This window comes from Carica papaya, chromosome 2 (assembly GCF_054855325.1).
Source record: "Carica papaya isolate Zhongbai chromosome 2, ASM5485532v1, whole genome shotgun sequence".
Taxonomy (NCBI): Eukaryota; Viridiplantae; Streptophyta; class Magnoliopsida; order Brassicales; family Caricaceae; genus Carica; species Carica papaya.
Genome location: NC_142310.1, coordinates 7,735,461 through 7,754,823, shown reverse-complemented (window position 1 = coordinate 7,754,823; position 19,363 = coordinate 7,735,461). Strand labels below are relative to the sequence as shown.

General features: G+C 35.2%; 7 protein-coding genes across 12 annotated transcripts; 3 read left to right on the top strand and 4 right to left on the bottom strand.

Annotated features, from left to right (window-relative positions):
- Positions 1-406: 406 nt before the first annotated feature.
- Positions 407-1,971, bottom strand: LOC148268732 (alpha/beta-Hydrolases superfamily protein). The gene has a single exon (XM_088213080.1). It carries the CDS (start codon positions 1,795-1,797, stop codon positions 748-750), a length of 1,050 nt encoding a protein of 349 aa, XP_088069206.1. The 5' UTR covers positions 1,798-1,971; the 3' UTR covers positions 407-747.
- A 1,909-nt stretch (positions 1,972-3,880) lies between these two features.
- On the bottom strand, positions 3,881-4,873 carry LOC110824000 (protein PLANT CADMIUM RESISTANCE 11-like). The gene is made up of 4 exons (XM_022054507.2): positions 4,708-4,873; positions 4,531-4,602; positions 4,234-4,449; positions 3,881-4,108 (listed from the first exon to the last, which is right to left on the bottom strand). The coding sequence occupies exons 1-4, from the start codon at positions 4,871-4,873 to the stop codon at positions 4,032-4,034; spliced, it is 531 nt and encodes a 176-aa protein (XP_021910199.1). The 3' UTR covers positions 3,881-4,031.
- Positions 4,874-5,291: 418 nt separating this feature from the next.
- Positions 5,292-6,546, bottom strand: LOC110824002 (protein PLANT CADMIUM RESISTANCE 7-like). Its single transcript, XM_022054509.2, has 4 exons — positions 6,189-6,546; positions 5,944-6,015; positions 5,659-5,853; positions 5,292-5,518 (listed from the first exon to the last, which is right to left on the bottom strand). The coding sequence occupies exons 1-4, from the start codon at positions 6,544-6,546 to the stop codon at positions 5,430-5,432; spliced, it is 714 nt and encodes a 237-aa protein (XP_021910201.1). The 3' UTR covers positions 5,292-5,429.
- Positions 6,547-8,059: 1,513 nt separating this feature from the next.
- Positions 8,060-9,205, top strand: LOC148268731 (protein PLANT CADMIUM RESISTANCE 9-like). Its single transcript, XM_088212311.1, has 4 exons — positions 8,060-8,268; positions 8,386-8,457; positions 8,568-8,777; positions 8,940-9,205. The coding sequence occupies exons 1-4, from the start codon at positions 8,163-8,165 to the stop codon at positions 9,014-9,016; spliced, it is 465 nt and encodes a 154-aa protein (XP_088068437.1). The 5' UTR covers positions 8,060-8,162; the 3' UTR covers positions 9,017-9,205.
- A 307-nt stretch (positions 9,206-9,512) lies between these two features.
- Positions 9,513-11,787, top strand: LOC110824003 (PLAC8 family protein). Of its 5 annotated transcripts, none has more exons than XM_088212310.1 (5): positions 9,513-9,748; positions 9,865-10,020; positions 10,144-10,207; positions 10,825-11,034; positions 11,246-11,787. In XM_088212310.1, the coding sequence occupies exons 2-5, from the start codon at positions 9,895-9,897 to the stop codon at positions 11,383-11,385; spliced, it is 540 nt and encodes a 179-aa protein (XP_088068436.1). In that variant the 5' UTR covers positions 9,513-9,748; positions 9,865-9,894; the 3' UTR covers positions 11,386-11,787. The 5 variants fall into 5 exon arrangements, with proteins under 5 accessions (XP_088068436.1, XP_088068435.1, XP_088068433.1 ...); XM_088212307.1 differs by having other exon boundaries at positions 9,534-9,750; positions 9,852-10,020; positions 10,136-10,207; positions 11,246-11,778; XM_088212308.1 differs by having other exon boundaries at positions 9,539-9,748; positions 10,136-10,207; positions 11,246-11,778.
- Positions 11,788-12,630: 843 nt separating this feature from the next.
- Positions 12,631-13,887, top strand: LOC110824144 (uncharacterized). The gene is made up of 2 exons (XM_022054700.2): positions 12,631-13,454; positions 13,572-13,887. Exons 1-2 carry the CDS (start codon positions 12,923-12,925, stop codon positions 13,679-13,681), a joined length of 642 nt encoding a protein of 213 aa, XP_021910392.1. The 5' UTR covers positions 12,631-12,922; the 3' UTR covers positions 13,682-13,887.
- A 119-nt stretch (positions 13,888-14,006) lies between these two features.
- Positions 14,007-19,027, bottom strand: PAN (bZIP transcription factor family protein). Of its 2 annotated transcripts, none has more exons than XM_022054698.2 (11): positions 18,695-19,027; positions 18,393-18,493; positions 18,184-18,257; positions 17,897-18,091; positions 17,434-17,496; positions 17,276-17,335; positions 16,339-16,416; positions 16,088-16,145; positions 14,948-15,219; positions 14,616-14,861; positions 14,007-14,488 (listed from the first exon to the last, which is right to left on the bottom strand). In XM_022054698.2, the coding sequence occupies exons 1-11, from the start codon at positions 18,760-18,762 to the stop codon at positions 14,342-14,344; spliced, it is 1,362 nt and encodes a 453-aa protein (XP_021910390.1). In that variant the 5' UTR covers positions 18,763-19,027; the 3' UTR covers positions 14,007-14,341. The 2 variants fall into 2 exon arrangements, with proteins under 2 accessions (XP_021910390.1, XP_021910389.1); XM_022054697.2 differs by having other exon boundaries at positions 17,434-17,511; positions 18,695-19,025.
- Positions 19,028-19,363: the final 336 nt, after the last annotated feature.

Below are 19,363 nucleotides of genomic sequence, written 5' to 3'. Positions count from 1 at the left end.
TATTTTCATCTAAACATCTTATTCCGAACTTTGGATGATGTTGACCAAGGCAGAAAATTGGCGACCCACAAAAGCAAAGGAGAAGCACTGAGGGAAAATATGATGTTTTTTCTTCTTCAGGTTTAAACAAGTATAGTATTTCTTATATTACATATATCTTGGGGAGTGTGATGTAAGTTGCACGCATATATACACACACACGTGGATGTCCAGACTCCTCAATATTTGTTTGGGTAAAAGTCTACATGCATAAATAAATTTGTTGGGGTAAATGTGTGTGTGTGTGTGTGTGAGAGAGAGAGAGAGAGAGAGTACTGAATTTGTTGATTTTTCTTATGGCCCCTCTTAAAGGCACATAAGCCAATGAGTACATTGAAGAGCTAACATTAATGGTCATATTCTCTACAACGTCAAAACAGTACTTCCATTAATAGATTGATCATCAACACTTAATAGAAGCCACGATGCACCTGATTCTTATTACAGTGAGTTGACATATATACATATTGTACAAGATACAGCAAGTATGTACAGAATGTAACTACCTATAGCACACATATTCTATAACTAGCCACAGAAGGATGCACATCACACCCACAATATGTACTTTGAGGCATATATTTTTTTGTGCTCTCTAGGCCCCTATAGTTCCATAAAGACATTGAAATCAGACTAAGTTGAATACATCTACCCCTATACATACATATACACGTTGAAAAAGAAAAATTAGAGCGAAAAAGTAATATGTTATAAGCGCTGAGTAATGAAGGCCTTGACGTGGGATACAATTTCACTTGTTCGGGCTTGCGAGAGATGAGACTTGCTAAGAATCTGAAAGGCGTGGCCTACACCTTTATACACTACTTGCTCCACTTTGTGGTTGCCTGCTCTTCTCAAAGCACTGCAAAACTCCAAGTTCCTATCTCTCAGTATGTCCATCTCTGATATGCACACCATCATGCCCAAATTCCTCATCTCCTCCATCACTTTTGTTGACCCTTTTGTCAGAGGATTACACCATGGATGATCACGATTGGCCCCGCGTGGTAGCGACAACCGCCAGTACGTGTCAGAGGCCGACAAGCTCAGAGCAGACCGAGGCCGCTGCACCATATATTTCTCCGAGTTCGTGCGCGTCTCTCCACCGAAAAAGGGTTGGATCAAGATAGTGCCCTTAAATGTCAGAGGGTTTAAAGACAGAGCCTTGGCACCAACTACTCTTGTTGCCACATTGTAGGCTATATTGGCACCAGCACTGTCACCGGCTAAGAAGACAGTAGAGAAATTGCACTGCCCGCACCACCAATCATTATTGCTATTACACCCACTTAGTGCTTCTTGCTTTATCCACATTAAGCTTTTGAACCCATCTTCGTAAGCGGCTGGAAGAGGATTTTCCGGAGCTAAACGATAGTTAACTGACATGATTAGGCACCCTGCTTTAGCAGCTAGTCTAGCTAGGAACTCATGGTAGCAAATCCAAGAAGCCGAGCCAACACAAAATCCACCTCCATGGAAATAAACAATCAAAGGAAGCTGCTTTGATCCCTTGTTGGTCATATCATTCGGAACATAAAACCGTGCCCAAATGTTTGTGAACTTGTCAATCACTACGTCCCTTGACATCACACCGAGTTCCGGAGCCAGCTCGGTGTTGACATATGGAACAATCTGGGGTCTTTCCACGTGTCCATCTTTATACACTCTAATCAGACCTTCAATTTCTTCAACTATACCTCTACGTTGATTGTTAAGCATTTGGAGGGTTAAGGGTGGATCAAGAGCGGTGGCAGCCATTGTTGTTTCTTCTCAAATCTCAAAAGAATGCACACGAGGGGAGGATATTTGTCTTTTGGGTTACATCTTGTTTGTTAAGTGGAAGTTGTTTATATAGGAAAAAACGAAGAGATAAGGATAGGTCGAGTTAGTAAACGGAATAAAAGAATATAAATGTGAATTTTTTGGATGACAAGTGGCAAAGTGGGCAATTGGGAAATGGTCACATGTGTTCACGTGGATCCAAAATGTGAGGGGGATGGAGAGCTGGCATTTCAAAACGATACCTTTTAGTGTTTTAGATGAGTAGAGAATGTATCTTAAAAAGGTAAGTCAAAGAATCAACAATATTATAAATTAGTGAACGGTGTCATGCACTATGTGGCTTACACGGCCGCAGCGATTAAGTAACTTCATCTTCAAGGAATGTTTGTTGGGTTTGAACTCAAAGAACTTGTCATTTTGATTGCAACACGAGATTAAGGTGTCTAAAAAGTAATTGCAAATAATTAAGGTGGACTAATAAATATTGCTTTTCGGTTGACCGTGTATATATATTTATATCATGGCTTAACCTATCTAATTAATATATATAGAAGTCACAAGAATTCCCCATTTCCCTCCGGCCACCATCGTTGACATAATCCCTTACACACACAGTCAAGGAATTACAAACCCACTTAATGGAAAACCAACTTTAAAAAAAAAAAAAACCCATTATTAATCTATAGAAATATTAATTTATTTGTGAACTATGTGGAAACTTAGGATTGCTTCTCGTTAGAACTGGATGACCCATTTAAGATGTGAATATACATTATAATTGGAAGAGTTCACATTAGTATAATTAGAAATGGGTGGGGAAGAAAACTTTTTTATTTGAGAAAGTAAAAAAAAAAAAAAAAAAGGAAAATGGTAAACAATTATTATAGCTATAAGGTTGGCATCAGCTGATCAGAAATAAGGTTGGAAAGTGGGATGATATTGTTGACATTTTAAGAAACATGGCATGTGATGGAGTCAAAAGCACTATAAAAACCTAACTTTAGGCTGCCCCCCAATAACATCTTTTCAAAAGCAAGTGATAATTGGGTCATTTTTCTTCTAAATTTTTGGGGACATACCATTTCAGTTTTCACCATCTCCATCAAGTTGAAGGAGGATAAGTGGACTTCAATCTCGGACAAAACCACTTTCGTCATAGCTTTTCCAATTTTCACAAGACTAGTATTAGTAATCTACTCCCCCCCCTTTCCCTGTTTTTAGGCTACCCACCAAACGTGTTCCTTTACTTATTAATGGACGTACTATTCAACATATGCATATATAATATAGGTCAAGGACTCTGGCTTCGTGAGTGGGTCACACAAATTTTCTGCTTTATATTAATTATATCTGATATCAATATTGTGTGGGTATGTTCCTAAAAGCTCAAACCTCCGTATAAAAGAATTCCATGTAAATCACAGTTTTGTGGGAAAAAGGTTGGAGTCCAATGGGGATTTTACTGGGTCTACATGCAAAAGAAGTCCATATAAAGGATTTTACTGGGCCTGATACTAAAAACCCAAACCTCCACTTAAAAAGGACAGTTTAGTGGAGTGGGTTGATCGAAAAAGTCCAGTGGGGATTTTACTGGGTCTTCATATAGTCCATATAAAGGATTTTACTGGGCCCGAACGTAAAAGCCCAAACCTCAATTTAAAAGAAGTCCATGTAACTGACAGTTTAGTGGACCGGTAAATAAAAAAAAGACTGAAGTCCAATGGGGGATTTTACTGAGCTTCCATATAAAAGCAGTCCATGTAAATAATTTTACTGGGCACCTCCATTTAAAAGAAGTCCATGTAAAAGAGTTTAGTGGGTCGGGTTAATAGAAAAAGGGGCTTTTACTGGGTCTCCCTCCATATAAAGAAGTCCTTATGTTGACTGGGCCTGATCCTAAAAGCCTAAACTTCCATATAAATTAAGTAGAGATGTAAAGGACAGTTTAGTGGAGCAGGTTAATCGAAAAAGGTTGGAGTTCTATGGGGTTTTTACTGGTTCCTTTCTCAATATATTTCTCAAAACAATTCTTTGGTAAGTGATTAAAACATCCTTTTCGAAAGAAATTTATGTTCGTTACTGTAAATTTGAGTTACTGATAAATAGTTACTCTTTCAGAGTCTGTCATTTCTGTAAACAAGAAAGACAAATAGCAACTTTAAAATTTTCAGATAGATTACACAATGATGTATGAATGTATATTGGTGTATCTACCGAATCATGCCTCCTTCCGGTATTGGAGCAATTCCTGCTATTCGTTTCTGTCTTTCCATGTTTCCATGCCACCCTAAACAGAAAAATTCCATAAGTCAAAAAACACATTTTTACTGAAGTTAATCAGATATAAACACCCACATAATACATATACACAAATTTATACGTATGGATATATATATATATATATATACACACCTATAGACAAGTCGAAGCCCTGGTTCTTGAGTTCTCTGTACTCCTGGCACAAAGCACATTGCTCACAGCAGAAATGAATGCAACAATCGGTGCAGCAGACACTCTCCTCTAAAAAATATTGTCCTCTCAGTTTCGATCGATAAAAACATGAATATAAACACGAGCAACCCGTCATGCAGAGCAGCAATGTGTATAGAGCTCCACTCACTCCACATGCTAATTTTTCACAGAAAGAAAATTATAGATTAATTAATATAATCAATCTTCACTTGTTTAACCCAGAACTAGTTTACTTACAAGTCGATCCCCTGTCAACAATCTCTGCAATACGTCCAAATGCAATGCATGGACACCAGCACGTCAGGCAACCTGCACAAAATATACAATAATATTAATTTTCCTTTGGGTGGTAATTAATCAGATAAGAAAGTCAGGGTAATTTAAGAAAGGAAGGAGTGGGTCTAATGAACATACAACTGCTAAAATCAAGGCAGCAATCGCAGAGATCAGTGGACCAAGGCAAGGGACCATCTTGATGAGTGGTTGAAGGCCTTGAACGAGTGGCTGGTGGAGCACCAGTTGACAATGGTGGTGGCGGCGGACACGGCGGGGCCGATGGTGCGAAAGATAACGAGTCCATTTTGGTATTTATGTGTTGCAATAGTTGATAATACACATGATATGATGATAGAAACGGTGCCGAGGAATTAAAGGAAGTCACCGACGTGCCTTTTCGAGAAAAGCAGTTAATTTAATTAATTTATTTTATTTTTATAATTATTTTCTGGTTTTTCCTTTTAATTTTATTCATAACTTCCCCTCTCCCTCGTTATTACATATATATATATATATATATTTTAATATACAACCGTAAGTAGATAAAAGAATCATCTCTAACTTTCTTTTTAATTAAATATATATTTGCAAATCAAAATAACCACGTAAATTGTGAGATGCTCAAATCAGTCAATATGACAAAATAAATTTCAAAATTTTATTTTAAAATAAGCTTAATTACAATTAATAAAATTATGAATTATTGAAAAAGAATGCGAACATAGAGAACTACAGAAGTTAATTAGCAGACTAATTACATAAAGACAATTTTTTTCACGGGAATACAAAGTTAATTAGCACTCTCATGTGTATAAATTAAAACAACTGCCATAGTAGCAACCCTGTAAGCTCGCTCATCTTCAGTTCATCATTTGATTCTTGGGTGGTATCATCATGGTAGCACCACCTTGTTGATCAGCTTGATTTTTGTTCAAATTTCCATGATATCCTGATATAGACATACATACATATATATACACATACCACCATGCACTTAAATCAATTCATATTTGATCATTCAGTTAATTTTAAGATGTTTGTTTATGTAAATAAATAATTAGATTAATGTTGAGATAATTAATTAATTACCTAGAGCAGGGTCAATGCCACGGTTCACGAGCTCGCGGTATTCTTGACAGAGAGCACAAGGTTCAAACATGGTATGCACAATCCAATCTGCGGCGGGGGCCTCTATTAACCCAAATCTTTGGCGCAATTTTGTCCTGTACGGCCGTGACAGCAAACAAGGTGCCGACGCGTATATTATTCCACTTGTAACACAAGCTTCAATCAAACATCCAAAAATTAAAAGTCAAAACTACATCATTTGACTTTCTTTTTTAGTTTGATTTTAATAATGTATGCCATATTTACTTGTATGTCCACTGTCCAAAACATCTGCAATCTGCCCGAAAGTTATGCAAGGGAAAAAGGCTGTGATGAAAGCTGCAATGCCAACCAAATTTGTTAAACTCTATGCTCTTTTTCTAGTGAATTCTTTTGATACGTATATGTATATATATAGATACACACACACACACACACCCCATTTAGTTTGCAAGTATATCATCGCAAAAAGATGTTAAAAGTAAAAGGAATATCGAACAACATATAAATACCATTTTGTGGATCTTGGTTGCAATCGAAGAGCCCAGTCGTCCAAGGCACCGTGTTTGTGAAGTTAGCCCCATTAAATGTGGCTGAAGGGATGGTGCCAACTGCAGCGCGCTGCATGGGAGTAAACCCAGTTGGTGGGTTAATGTTTTGGGATTGGAAGTTAGTGGGCATAGACGTCAGGACAGGGCTGCTTTGAGGGTGTACTTGTGGCACTCCTCCATTAACATAATTACCAACTGGTTGCTGACCATTAACGCCCGGCTGGTAATACACGTTTTGATGAAAAATAGGCTGTGGCTGTGGCTGTGGCTGTGGCTGGGGAGGGTATTGGGGAGGGGTTTCAACTGGAACTCTTCCCATGATTTTCCTCTTCAGTGGTTTTTTTAGCTCCTTTGTTTCTTGTGATATAAGGGCTTCAATGCACGTACTTACCCTTCATTCTGTTTTGCAGCACTAGTTGACTTGACTTAAAAATACATTTGAAAATCCCAAAACCTTCCTACCGTTCCTTAGTAGCTAGTTTAGAAATAGCAAGTTGGTGATACAATATTTTGTTTGCTTCTCTACCTTCTTACTAAATTCTATCTTGTAGTTGGTCATCATGTTCCTAGTTGTCGCAATGCTGGAAGTGGCATTGACCTTTGATGTTTCATTGAGCAAACGTTGACTTTTAAAACTTAACTCACATGAAAAGCTCTTTAAATGGATTTTATGAATTTTTAGAAACAAATTTATTATATTTATGTTGAAGAAATTTAATTTAATTAATATTAAAAATTTTAAAATGCTTTCTCGTAAAAAAAAATACAGAAAATTTACATTTTTTTACATAAAAATATTTCAATTTTATACGCGTTACTTTGTTATTTTTAACTTTTCTTTTGTAGTTTTACTTGAGAATACTCTCCTAAAATAATTCAACAATTCTTGGAAAGGTTAGGGGAAGGTAGTGGTGGTGAGGAGAGAACTACTTTTACCACTCTCTAAATCCTAACCTTACATTTTCTTTATGGCTTAATTGTAATAATATATATATATATATTATCAAAATCAATATTAAAATCGAAAATAAAATTACCATTATTAAAGAATTAAATAAAATAAATACTTAACTTAAACAAACAGAGATTCATGGTTCTAATTTTTTCACTTCCCATTTTTTTATTTTGTAACTTTAAACTTTACTTGAGAGGCTCAATGGCCATATCTCGGATCTATCCCCGGCCATTTGATGCCATAGAAATCAAACTAAGTTTGTGAGAATAATATAAATCGCCTTTGGCCCAATTCCTCCTTTACTTGGAGCCCAGATGCAGTAAGCCCCTTCTTTCATGGGCTATCAAACAATTACAATTATTTAATTAATTAATATGCATAATAATCTATTAAACTATTTTTATGCATTAAGGTATAGTTTATACCATAATAATCTTCTAATTTTTTAATTAGTTCAACAATGAGTAACGATGGGCTCCTGGTTTTGAAGTTTACAGGTAACTTCCATGTCCCAGTTGAATTCAGAATTTTCCCCTTCAAAAAATTAATTTAATATATCTGCTACCTCATAACTGCTTAAACATGATACTTTCTTGTACTTCTTGTTTTTCTTCAGGCAAAGAAAATTATTTATATATATACATGAGTGAGAAAAGGGGAGCCAACTTGTAAAATAATGGCTATATACTCATTATTCAAATATTTCCAAGTTTGAATATATCCATCGTGTTTGGATATTCTTCAAAACGTATACAATAGATTTTTTCAATGATTCTATAAACTAAAGATTTCAAAATAATGCGAAGTTTCCATGAAAATTTATGTTAAACTTGCCAAATTCAACCGACCCTATGTATATATACATGTGCCATCAATAATCTCTTATTCAATCACTGACGTTTAAACTCTTGTTCCGAGCAAGAGTAAGCTATAGATATATAGATAAAAAAGTTATATACATATAGCAGGAGCAAGAAGCAATGGATCCCAAAACCATTCAATCCACTTCGTCACCAAAACATGGGCAGCCACCTCAAGGCCAATGGACCACTGATCTTTTTGATTGCCGCCATGACACCTCTAATTGTAATTCCTGCATATATACACAACAGACATAGACACACATATATATGATTTCTTTTGCTCTTGTCGATATTTTTTTTTTTTCCTTATTATTCATTTTAATCTTGGTTTGTGTTGAAGTTTTCATGACTTGCTGCTGCCCATGCATCACCTTTGGAAAGATAGCAGAAATTGTCGATAAAGGAAACACACGTAATTTACGCTTAAGCTCTTAATTCTTAATTCTTTATGATTCAATGAAAAAGAAATGAATTGAAAAACATCAATGGTTGATATATGTATATCGATATTTGCATGGGCAGCATCTTGGCTTGCATGTCTTTTATACTATGGCATGGGCTCTATCGGCTGCGGATGGCTATATACGTCTATGTACAGGGCCAAATTGAGGCAACTGTTTTCATTACCAGAGGCTCCATGCGCCGATTGGGTGGTTCATTGTTGCTGCTGTGTTTGCTCTCTTTCCCAGGAGTATAGAGAACTCAACAATCGCGGTGTTGATCCCTCTCTAGGTACTAATCTTTATTTAATTATAATCCTACTCTAATTAAATTATGTTAAAATATAAATTATATTTGTAAAATTTGTCAGTTCATTTATATTCAATATATAATTTTGATATTAATATAAGTAATTAATGTGTGTATGTATTTGGTGATTGATTGATGTTGAAGGTTGGCAAGGCAACGTTGAGAAATGGAAGCGGGAGGGGCTTACACCACCAATTGTTGCAGCAGCCATGGACCGTTAATTTGATGTCTCTTCAATTCCTTCCTACTAAATTTGTGTGTTGAATGAATCAATTTATTATATTTGTTGTTTTAATAAGTCATCTGCTTTGATGATATACGTATAATTAATGGTTGCACTTCTGTGAAGTCATATTATTATGATGTAATGTGTGATTAATGGAGATTTTTAGTGAAAACAAGATTGATCTTTAGAGCATTTATTTTTACTTTTTTTCTATCATTGAATAATACTTTTATTAATATATTCAATAATTAATTAAATATATATTTAATAAATTTATTAAGTAAACTCTTAATCGTAATCTTATTTCATGCACGGCAAAAGAAATAGAGAGAAATATGCTGTTAGAATACGAATTTATAAGTAAGAAGAGCAGTAAGATCAATACGCTGGTGCTTGCGTGTAATAATAATAATAATAATAACAACGATTTTTACTGTTGATAGGAATGATAATTATGAAGTTAAAAAAATTAAAAGCTAAATTTAGAAAAGAGAAAAACAAGACTCAGCTATAATTACGGTGATTAACGAGTTACCTTGTTAAAACCGTATGTTAATTTGTTAAATACAAAAAAGAAAAAAACAAAACAATAGAGGCCTGAATTATTGTTAACCCACAAATTAATCCCCTGCAGTTAATTAATCCATTTTGATTTATGTTCATCATAATCCTCTTAACGTCATCTTCTTCATGGATTCAAATTCCACGCAAGTTGTGTCCCAAGAAGGTGTACGTTAAAACCTAATTCAATTAACCCGCCACTAATTATTAATTACTGTGATTTATGAAATTTAATTAAGACGAGGTTACCAATAATTGATCTCCATTAGTCTACCGTTTCAGAAGAAGAAAACATAATGTGTGCAAATAAACATGGGGCAAATCAACCAATTTTCACTCCAGCATCTCCAACACTTCAAGATCAGCCATACGCCAAGCAGCTTCCTCAAGGATTATGGACGACTGGTCTTTGCGATTGTTGCGATGATCCTTTTATATGTATACAAATTAATTTACTTTACACCTTATATCTACTTTCTTTTAGATAAGCTCATCTCTTTCTTCCTTAATTTCTTTTATCTATGTTATTAATGGTTGGTTGATTCGTTTGAAGGTTTGCAGGCCTCCGTCTGTCCGTGCATCACCTTTGGTCAGAATTCGGAGATTATTAACAGAGGCACGACAAGTAAGCTTCGTCTCCTCCTCCTACTCATTCTTTTTTCTTCGTTTTCACATTTAGGCTTTCTCCCATCAATCTTATAACCGGATGAGTATACTTCCCGGTGCATGAAAAACCTATAATTGGACTGGTTCATGGAATGTGTTTACATCCCAATTGAGATGGAGATGGATGGATGGATGATTTTTAGCAGGAACTAGTTTCATAATCATGTTGCATGTTGCATGGTTATCCTAGTGAAAATGCGTTAATACATACCTCATATTTCCAGTAATCTATGCAAATATGATTATTCTATTTTAGAGTTTATAATGTTATTCAATATGTTTCGTACATTTAAGAAAATGACACAAATTGGTATATCGGAACAACGTTCAATTTGAGATATATTATGAATGCTAATAATTGTATTCCACTTTAGAGAATCGAGAACAAAAAATCTAAAAACGATTTTCTTAAATTTTGAGAGTAGGTAAATTTAGTCGTAGATATATACCAAATTACGTAACAATTTTTTTTATAAAAAAATTCTTTTTATTAAAAATCATTTATTATAACATAAAAATTATTAAAGAAACAATTTTATCAATTGAGTGTAACTAAATCCAAAATTATTGGTGTAGCATGTTTACGATCAACTATGATACATATAGCGATGGGAGTAGTTCTTTGTGGGTGGCTATACGGATGCGCAAACCGATCAAGATTGAGAGAACATTTTGCTTTGCCAGAAGAACCATGCCCAGATTACTGCACTCATATCTTCTGCTTGCCTTGGGCCCTTTCTCAAGAGCATCGAGAACTCAAAAACCGCGACGCTGATCCTTCTTTGGGTAAATAGCTCTCTCTACTTTTGCCGTTTTATTTTGACAACATTAATTTTTTTTTTTTGACATCTCGTAAGACAAAGTTCTGTGGTTAAAATCATGCTCAAAAGTAAAAAATATATTTTAGATCTTTTACTGTGTGTCATAATAGGGTAATTTGAATCTTTTACTAATACACTTAATCAAAGATTATACCAACAAAATTCAAATATTACAGGCTTAATTAAACTAAGATCACTACAGATTCTTCGCTTGATACATAGTTGGTTGAATTTTGAAGGTTGGCAAGGCAACGTTGAGAAATGGTCCAAGGAAAAAACCACTCCCCCAATTGTTGTACCAGGCATGACCCGTTAGCAATTATGGGTCGGGTCGAGTTCTTCTTTCCCCCTTTTTTTTTTTTGTGAATTCATATTTTTTTCCTCTTCCAAAATATCAAAATCTCAACTTCTTGTGTAGATAAAAAGAAATTGTTTACATATTTGGATAAAGCTAAAATCATTTGAATAATTTTTCTTCCGCAGAATACATAAAACAAAACGACATAGAAAATTTTAGAAAACGGCCAAAAAAAAGAGCCAATTGACCGTCGTTTTGTACTGAGCTAATTTTTTATTTTCTTATTGAAAAAAAAAAAGGGAGTAAAACGACTAATTAATATTATAATAAACAATTAATTGAATTTACGGTCTTAATGTTGGACTTGTAAAGGATCATTTATTTAGTAATACTAATTTGGATTCCATGTACTGGAGCTATTTTCTGTGAAATAATTTTTTCTTTTTTTTTTTTTTTGCATCCAAGGCAGAGTAGTAATAATAAATAATTATGGGGTTCATTTTCTATTAAATGACGGATTACAATTTCATACAGTAAAAATCCACCACAAGTTTTGATATAAGAAGAATATTTGTCACAACATGTTTTGGTTGAGTGTGATAATTTTGTGAAGTAATCAAATTCATTGTATATATATATTTTTTTATAATTATTATACAGCTTTTTTTGCATAAAAAGAATTAGAAACTTAGGCCTGTGATGTATTATAATTATACAGCAATGTATTTTCTAATTAAATAATTACACCATTATGTATAATAACAAGGATATTTTTAGGTATTTAAAACACTCAAAATATTTTTTAATTATTTAAACACTCAACAACTAATTATATATTTTAAGGGAGGGGAAATGGTTATATTTTCGTCCATAATAATAATATTGCTAATAAAATTAATTTCAAATATTTATATTTATTTTTTTTCCCTCAAAAATGTCGAATTTTCAGATTCACAACTATTTTTCTTAAAACCAACATTGATTTTTATGGAGGAGTAGAAAAATGTAATGATTTAATTATTTGAGATTTTTTAGATTACATAAGATACAGCTAGCATATTTTCTTAGTTTATATTAGATTTTCCTCATAATAAGAGAGAGAAAATTGGATATTCAAAGCACCCAAATTATATATGGTTTTATGCGTGTGATTTTTGGAAAAAAAAAAAAAAGAAATTTGCTTATAAAGTAATGATAAGTTAACATATAATTCACTTAATAATACATGAACTGTAACCGCGTATCACTCTTCTGCCTATATTTAGCCATCCCCCAAAACTGGAAATAATCAGCACATAAAGAAACAAACAGGCATTAGAGGACATAAATTCAGACATTCCATAGAATTTTATTTTTTTTTCCTTTTTCTGCCTCAAAACCAGACAATCCATGGGCCTGGCTCTATTTGGGAAAATCTTTTTCACAAAACCAGGTTCGAACCCACCGACATATACTGCTCTTCTCATCTATATAAGCCTGGTCAATAATACTCAATACTAAAACTCATGAGTTAAAGCTTTCGTCGCTTCTCAATTCTACTACCAAGAACGTCGGCATGAGCAACGAAGCCAACCAGAAATCCAGCAGTACCGACGAAGATGACGCTTTCTATGCAAAACTTAAGAGGGATATTCTGCTTTTGATGGATGATGATGAAGAAGAGTATCATGAGGCTCTGTTTTGGATGGCGAATATGGATAGAGATTTTCATGAGGCCAAGAAATCTGGCGTTGTTTCCGCCGGAGATTCCCCGGCTGTCGTGGCAAATAACGAGAAAGCGAATGGAGAAACAGAATATTCACGTGTCACGAGAAACAGCAATCAGACGTTTTGGAGGCCAAAATTCGATAACGAGTATCAGAAAACAGAGGATTCTAGAATTGCCTACGATGAAAACTGGAGTTTGAGTAGCCAACCAATCGGTTTCTCCTATCCATCGCAGCCCGAGGGAGGTTACTTGTGGACTTATATGATGCCAACCTGGTTCGGCAGCAACCCTGGGGGAAAATCCAATGGTACGGGAGTTTTTATCCCCCCTGACACCAAATCTCTTCCCCAGATCAAACCCAAGATAACAGACAAGCCCAGTATGTTCCCCTTTTTGCTTTTGTCTTTTGGTTCTGTTCCTGCTCTGTTTCTCAGAAATGACTTCAAAACTGTTTCATCAATTTGTACTGACACAAACTTTATTGGGCTATTCGCAGAACCAAACTTGAGAGAGCCAAGAGAACCAAACTCGAGAGTGCCGAGAAAATCAAACAAACCACCAAAGAAGAAGAGCTCAGAAACGTTCACTACCAAACAGAGAGTTTGATATTTTTATAGAATGAACATTGTTATTTGCCAACCATGTTCTACTAGAAATAATGTAAGCACCAAAGGCATTTAGGGCCTGATGGTAATAATAATTGGCGATACTTCCCTTGCTATTATGCAGTCAGCTATTCTTGTAATGTATCAGACAGAAATAAAGCATGTATTTGGCCAAAATTGATATGAAAAATACTCAATTATATGGCATCCCTATAATTTGAAGTCGCAGGATGCAGGTTGGTTTATCCATAGTTCAGGGAGAAGAAAAGACATCGACTTATTTGCTAGTTACCAGTCAATTTAACACGCATAGAGTTATTTGCTAGTTACTGCAAATTTGTTGTACTTGGCTAATAAGATTATAAACTTATAAGGCTAGTACATACATGCCAAAATAGACACGGATAATCACCCCTTATACAGCTACCTAATTAAGTAAAAAGCTTTTCCTAGTCGCTCCGCGATATACAAAGATTTTTTTCCTTTTCTTTTGACAAAGACATCTGTAAGCCAATAAAAAGTTAAAAGGACAACTGGCAAACCATTATAGCAGAAAAACTATCAGGCAATTTTCTGCTGCATCACGATTGACTTGTTCGAGGCCAGAATATAGGCAAAAATAACCATTTAGGAGAAATTACTTGCATGTTAAGAAAAGATGTCAATCCCTCGGCCTAGCTAACCATAAAGAACTAAGTGCCCGAAGTCGTGAAGTGTAATCACTTATAACTAGAAGAGCACGAGCAGCTTGTCGTGTGGTCAAAATTCGATGCATTTGTTGCAGAATTTGTTGCCTCAAAAGGTCAGCCTAAATGAGTAAATGAAATGATTACCATTTTTGAAAATGGATATTTAAATACAAATCATACTTGACTTTCTAGACTTAATTGTTAAGCAAGCAATATCTCAAAAAGATTCGGATAGTAGTAATTTACCTGGTGAAGGAAGCTCTCTAGCGTAGCAAGCTTGCCCATTGCAATTGCCATTTGGCCCATGTAGTCGGCAACATTTCCTGAACCACAAGGACCAAGACTGGCAAATGAAAGAGTATCTACAAGAGATTGTTGCAGAGCTTCCATTCCTTGAGACAAGGCATCTTCAGCCTGTTGCGAGGACTGCTGCAGATTACAAATGCCCATCAATTGCTGTTCTGTCAAGGGTTCGAGGTGGTTCCCAAGAATCTAAGAAAATAAAGCTTAAAGTGGTCAACCAAATGATCCTGTTCGATCAGCTATGAAAAGATTATCCACTCAAAATCACCAATTACCTTGAGAAGTTCAGATGAACGAAATCCACCCAACCACATGAAACACCTCTCAGCAGGTGTCTTCCACATGCCGGAAAGCATATGAAAGACATCAGCCTTGGCACCCATACTCTTTAGTCTGAAAATTTCATCATAATGTGCCATGACCCCATCCACAACAATGCACAATTCATTATCATCCATATGAGAATTGACGGCTGATCGTAGTTCATTTATGAGACGTTGATGATCATCAAGCCAGCGTGCATATTCCAGGTCAAATGCTAAGGGCCCTGGAAGTACCGAATAACAAAAACCATGTGAATTCCATTTGTCTTTTCTCTCAATAAAAGATATAGATAGATGGAGTAGTCTGGCACAAAGACTAAGTTATTCAAGCAGAAAAAGTCTTGCCTCATCTGAATTAATAATGGCTACACATTTGCTACATATACTTCAATTCCCAGCTGTATTTACTCTCTCTAGGCCCCATTAGGATATACGATAACAACTAAAAAAGGAATAGCTAAAGACAATACCAATATGATCTAGAAACAAGTCCTTGGCTACAGGATAGATGAAAAACACCCTAATTAGCAGCGAATGATAAGAACCATGCACATGTTTGTTATTCAAGCTAAATCAACGAGTAAATGACTTAGACCATGTTATCTCCTTATGCCATTTCACTTGCTTCTGTTTCATAATATTAGTTGTACTTATAATGCCTTGATTCTTGTCTCCCCAGATCCCCCAGCCAGGCCACCCCAAGGGTTAATAAGAATGTGCTACCCATCTTCTATCCTTCATCAAATGCTTGCTGATTTAGGGATATTTCCTGATTGAATTACTCTACAATCAGGATTAAAGAACAATCCAAGATGACTACAACAAAAAAGCTCATACCAAAAGACATTGATTAAAGCATCACATTCATGCTGTAGCCATAAGGATCGGTAATTTTAAAAACTGACAACGTCAAGTCCCATACAAACTACAAAAGAATATGCGAGCCATTCTCCAAAATCAAACGTTATTCCAACCTCTTAACATGTCAAACGAAAAATTTTCATAGCAAGTCCTATAGTTGTATGAATAAATATTATTCCAACAACATGACAACTAGGAATGAAGCTTCTCATAACAACCAAATCCTCTTACCATTTCCTGTCAATGTGTGTCCATATTCCCCTGTAGCCCCAGTTGAAATAAAGATACCCTGCATTAGAATAGATACTGGGATGAGAAAGTCCGTACCGAAGACTATTGGCCTATCTTAGAGTCCACCAGTTTTCATTTTTATGGTAAGTAGGTAAATAATAAGCGCCCCAGCCCCCCACCAACAAAAAAAAAATATATAAGCCTCGTCAAGTTCTAACCATTAAAATATATATATTGTTAAGTTAACACACCTGTTGCGTTGCTCTTTGAAGTTCTTGCTCTAGTTGTGTAAGCCTGAGGCGACTGTTCTCAAGCTGCTGAACATATGCCTATCCAAAACCAAAACCTATAAATAATCCAAGTATATTTCATTTATTAAAATAAGAAAAAGATTTAAGTAAATTCACAAATCTACGCACGTCACAATCACTCGCATCTGATCACATTACATTTGAACCCAAAGCTAAAGATTTTGTTATCTTATAAAATATGGTGATACAGAAGGAAAGTTAACGATTCCTTAAAGTGATCTTTAAATAGAAAATAAGAACAAAGTTAGACAATAATCTGCAAACAAAGAATATGAGAACCAGTGACAAGGCAACATTTTCTGGACTCGCATCAGAGGAAATTATTTAGTTTCAATCAGCTGATATGCAGTACATGTATATTTACATGGAAAGGAAAATATTTAACTTATTCTAGAAATTTGAACTTCCAAAACAACATACAAAAAGCAAGAATTAAAGTCAAATCAGAATCTATTCATAGCTTGCGTTTAAAACATCAACACAAAAATGCATCACTGAAAATTTCTTTATAGCTTGTAGTTTTCTATAGTTCACCCTGGAGGTCAACCAGGTAAGGATTCAGAACATTGACAGTCAATGAAGATTGCCGCCTGCTCCTGCAAAGCAACAAATCATTGCAGGGAAAAAATCCGATTACGCCAATTATGCTGCCTCTAGTTCTCATAATTCAAGTATTCACCCTAGATATATAAAACTAATGGCCGCAAAAGGTAGGTAGCAAATTCATGGCGGCATATATGTAATATGGCACAGATGCGTACATGTGAATGTATATGCTTACACATGAGGGAATCTGAATCTTGGAATATGAATACTGCAACACAAAGATAAGAATTATGCAACATATAAGAGAAAGAATAAAAAAAAAATAAGTTACTTTCTTCCTTAGTCGACTTTTCCTAGCAGCTTCTCGATTCTGCGCCAGCCTCCGAAGTGTCTGCAAAAAAGTGCAGAGCAAGCATAAAACCTCACATTCAAACATGATACTGATTCTTCAACCACAACATACTAGTAAAGTCAAATAAGGTGAATAACCTTTTGGTCACCAGCTTTTGCCTTGGATTGATCCATAGAATCAATGGCTACCAGTGCTCCTTGCTGAACTCCATAAAACTAAAACAGCATTTAAAATCCAGTATGCTAAACTTAATAGTAAACAAAATTAGGAAACTAACAAGAAAGATTAAGTTAACAAGTCTACAACAGTTTCTTGGACTTGCATAATCCATTTTGAAGTTATACTTCCCTATTAATAACTTCAGTCAATTTCAAAATGGAAGGAAGAATATAAAGACAATATAATTAGTGGCAGTAATCGCAGAGACTAAGGGTCTGTAATATTTAATTAAGTCCAAAATTGACCATAATCCATGTAAAAGGTAAAAGAGAAAATATGGTGGCATAGGAGATTCTGAAATTCGAAGATGACCCACCATTAGGACCTAAGATTCCCATAAGTGAAACAGAACAAATTTTAATGAAGAAAACGACACTAAACCTGGTTTTTGTCATCAGTATCAACATCTGTGGAAGTGTCAGTTTGTTGGCTGTTATCTGCTATCCCTGAATCGCCCCAGTTCTCGATATGTCCATTTCCCAGCGGGGCACCAACCGTTGTCCCCTTCTGGTACATGAACTGCCCCGTGTCCAAACACCCTGTTCCTGTTGAAATTATATCTGCCGACCCAACGCTCTATGCAAAAAGAAGATGATGAAAAAATATAAACCCATCACCAAACTAAACACAAAAATTTGTGTTAAAAGAGTTAGGTGGGGATTGAGTACCGTGTTTAAGGTCCCATAGTGCATATTATTGGAAATAGCAGAGACATTGCTGGACTTTAAACTGAACAAGGAGCCTACCAGAAGGATTTCAAAATAAGAGTTTTAAGAGGAAACTGAGAGCTCCAAGTAAAGAAACCAATATACAAACTACATCTGTAACTATTATATATAATAATATAGGTAGAAAAAGAAAGAGAAAAAGGGAATACTTGGGCTTAAATCAACAGCATCATCTTGATGAAAAGCGGTGGCGGAGTGATCAAGCTCTCCAAGATCCGCAAAACGCGTCTGGTTTCGGCTACCATCATCTCTGTTTTTTAACACAGAAACACATGAAAAAGAAAAGAACACCCACGTTAAAAAAAAAAACTTGTTATTCAGAGAAAGAAAAAACTAGCTTCCTCTCTGGTTACAGGCACCCGTCATAACAGCTTATGATGAAGAATCGTGAAGAAGAAGCAAAATCCAAAAAAGCCAGTAGCTTAAAAGTGAATGAGAGAAGAGTAAATACCTGAAAAAGAAGGAAGAGTGGGCATAGAGATCAGGATTAAAAGAAGCAGGCCTGAAGCTGCTCTGCATGGCTTTCTCTGTATAGAAGTTGTTCCCGCATGAAGGAAGTAAAAGCTTAAAAAGCAAAATAAAAAAGATACGGGAGATAATTGTTGGAGAAGGAAAAGGGGCAGTGAAAGAGAGTGAAGCAGAGAGAGAGAAGGGACGAGAAGAAGATCTTTAATGGAGGGGATAGCGTATCAGTACGGCTCTGTTTTTATAAAAAAAAAAATTTGTAAAGAGGAAAAAAACTAAGAAGCTTTTTATTATTGCGGTCTGACTTGGGATTTTAGTTTCCCAATACTCGCATATATCCATTTTTTATATCCTCTCTTTTCTTTCAGTCTCCTGTTGCAGGAGAGACTGCATTTGCACATACATATCACCTCTCACTCTCACCTCTTTTACATCTCTCCCTCCAATGTCTACAAGGTAAAAAATGAACTTCTGAAAGTTAATTTCTATTTCATTTAGCAGTAAATTTTTATATCAAAACAAGTAAAATACTGAATTTACTTTATTCATACTTTTTTTTCAACATTCGTTGTAAGACGCTGAAACTCAGAAAACAACAAATTAAAAATGTTTCAACGACTTAATATTTGCTCTTGCTCCAATTTAATTATTGAAT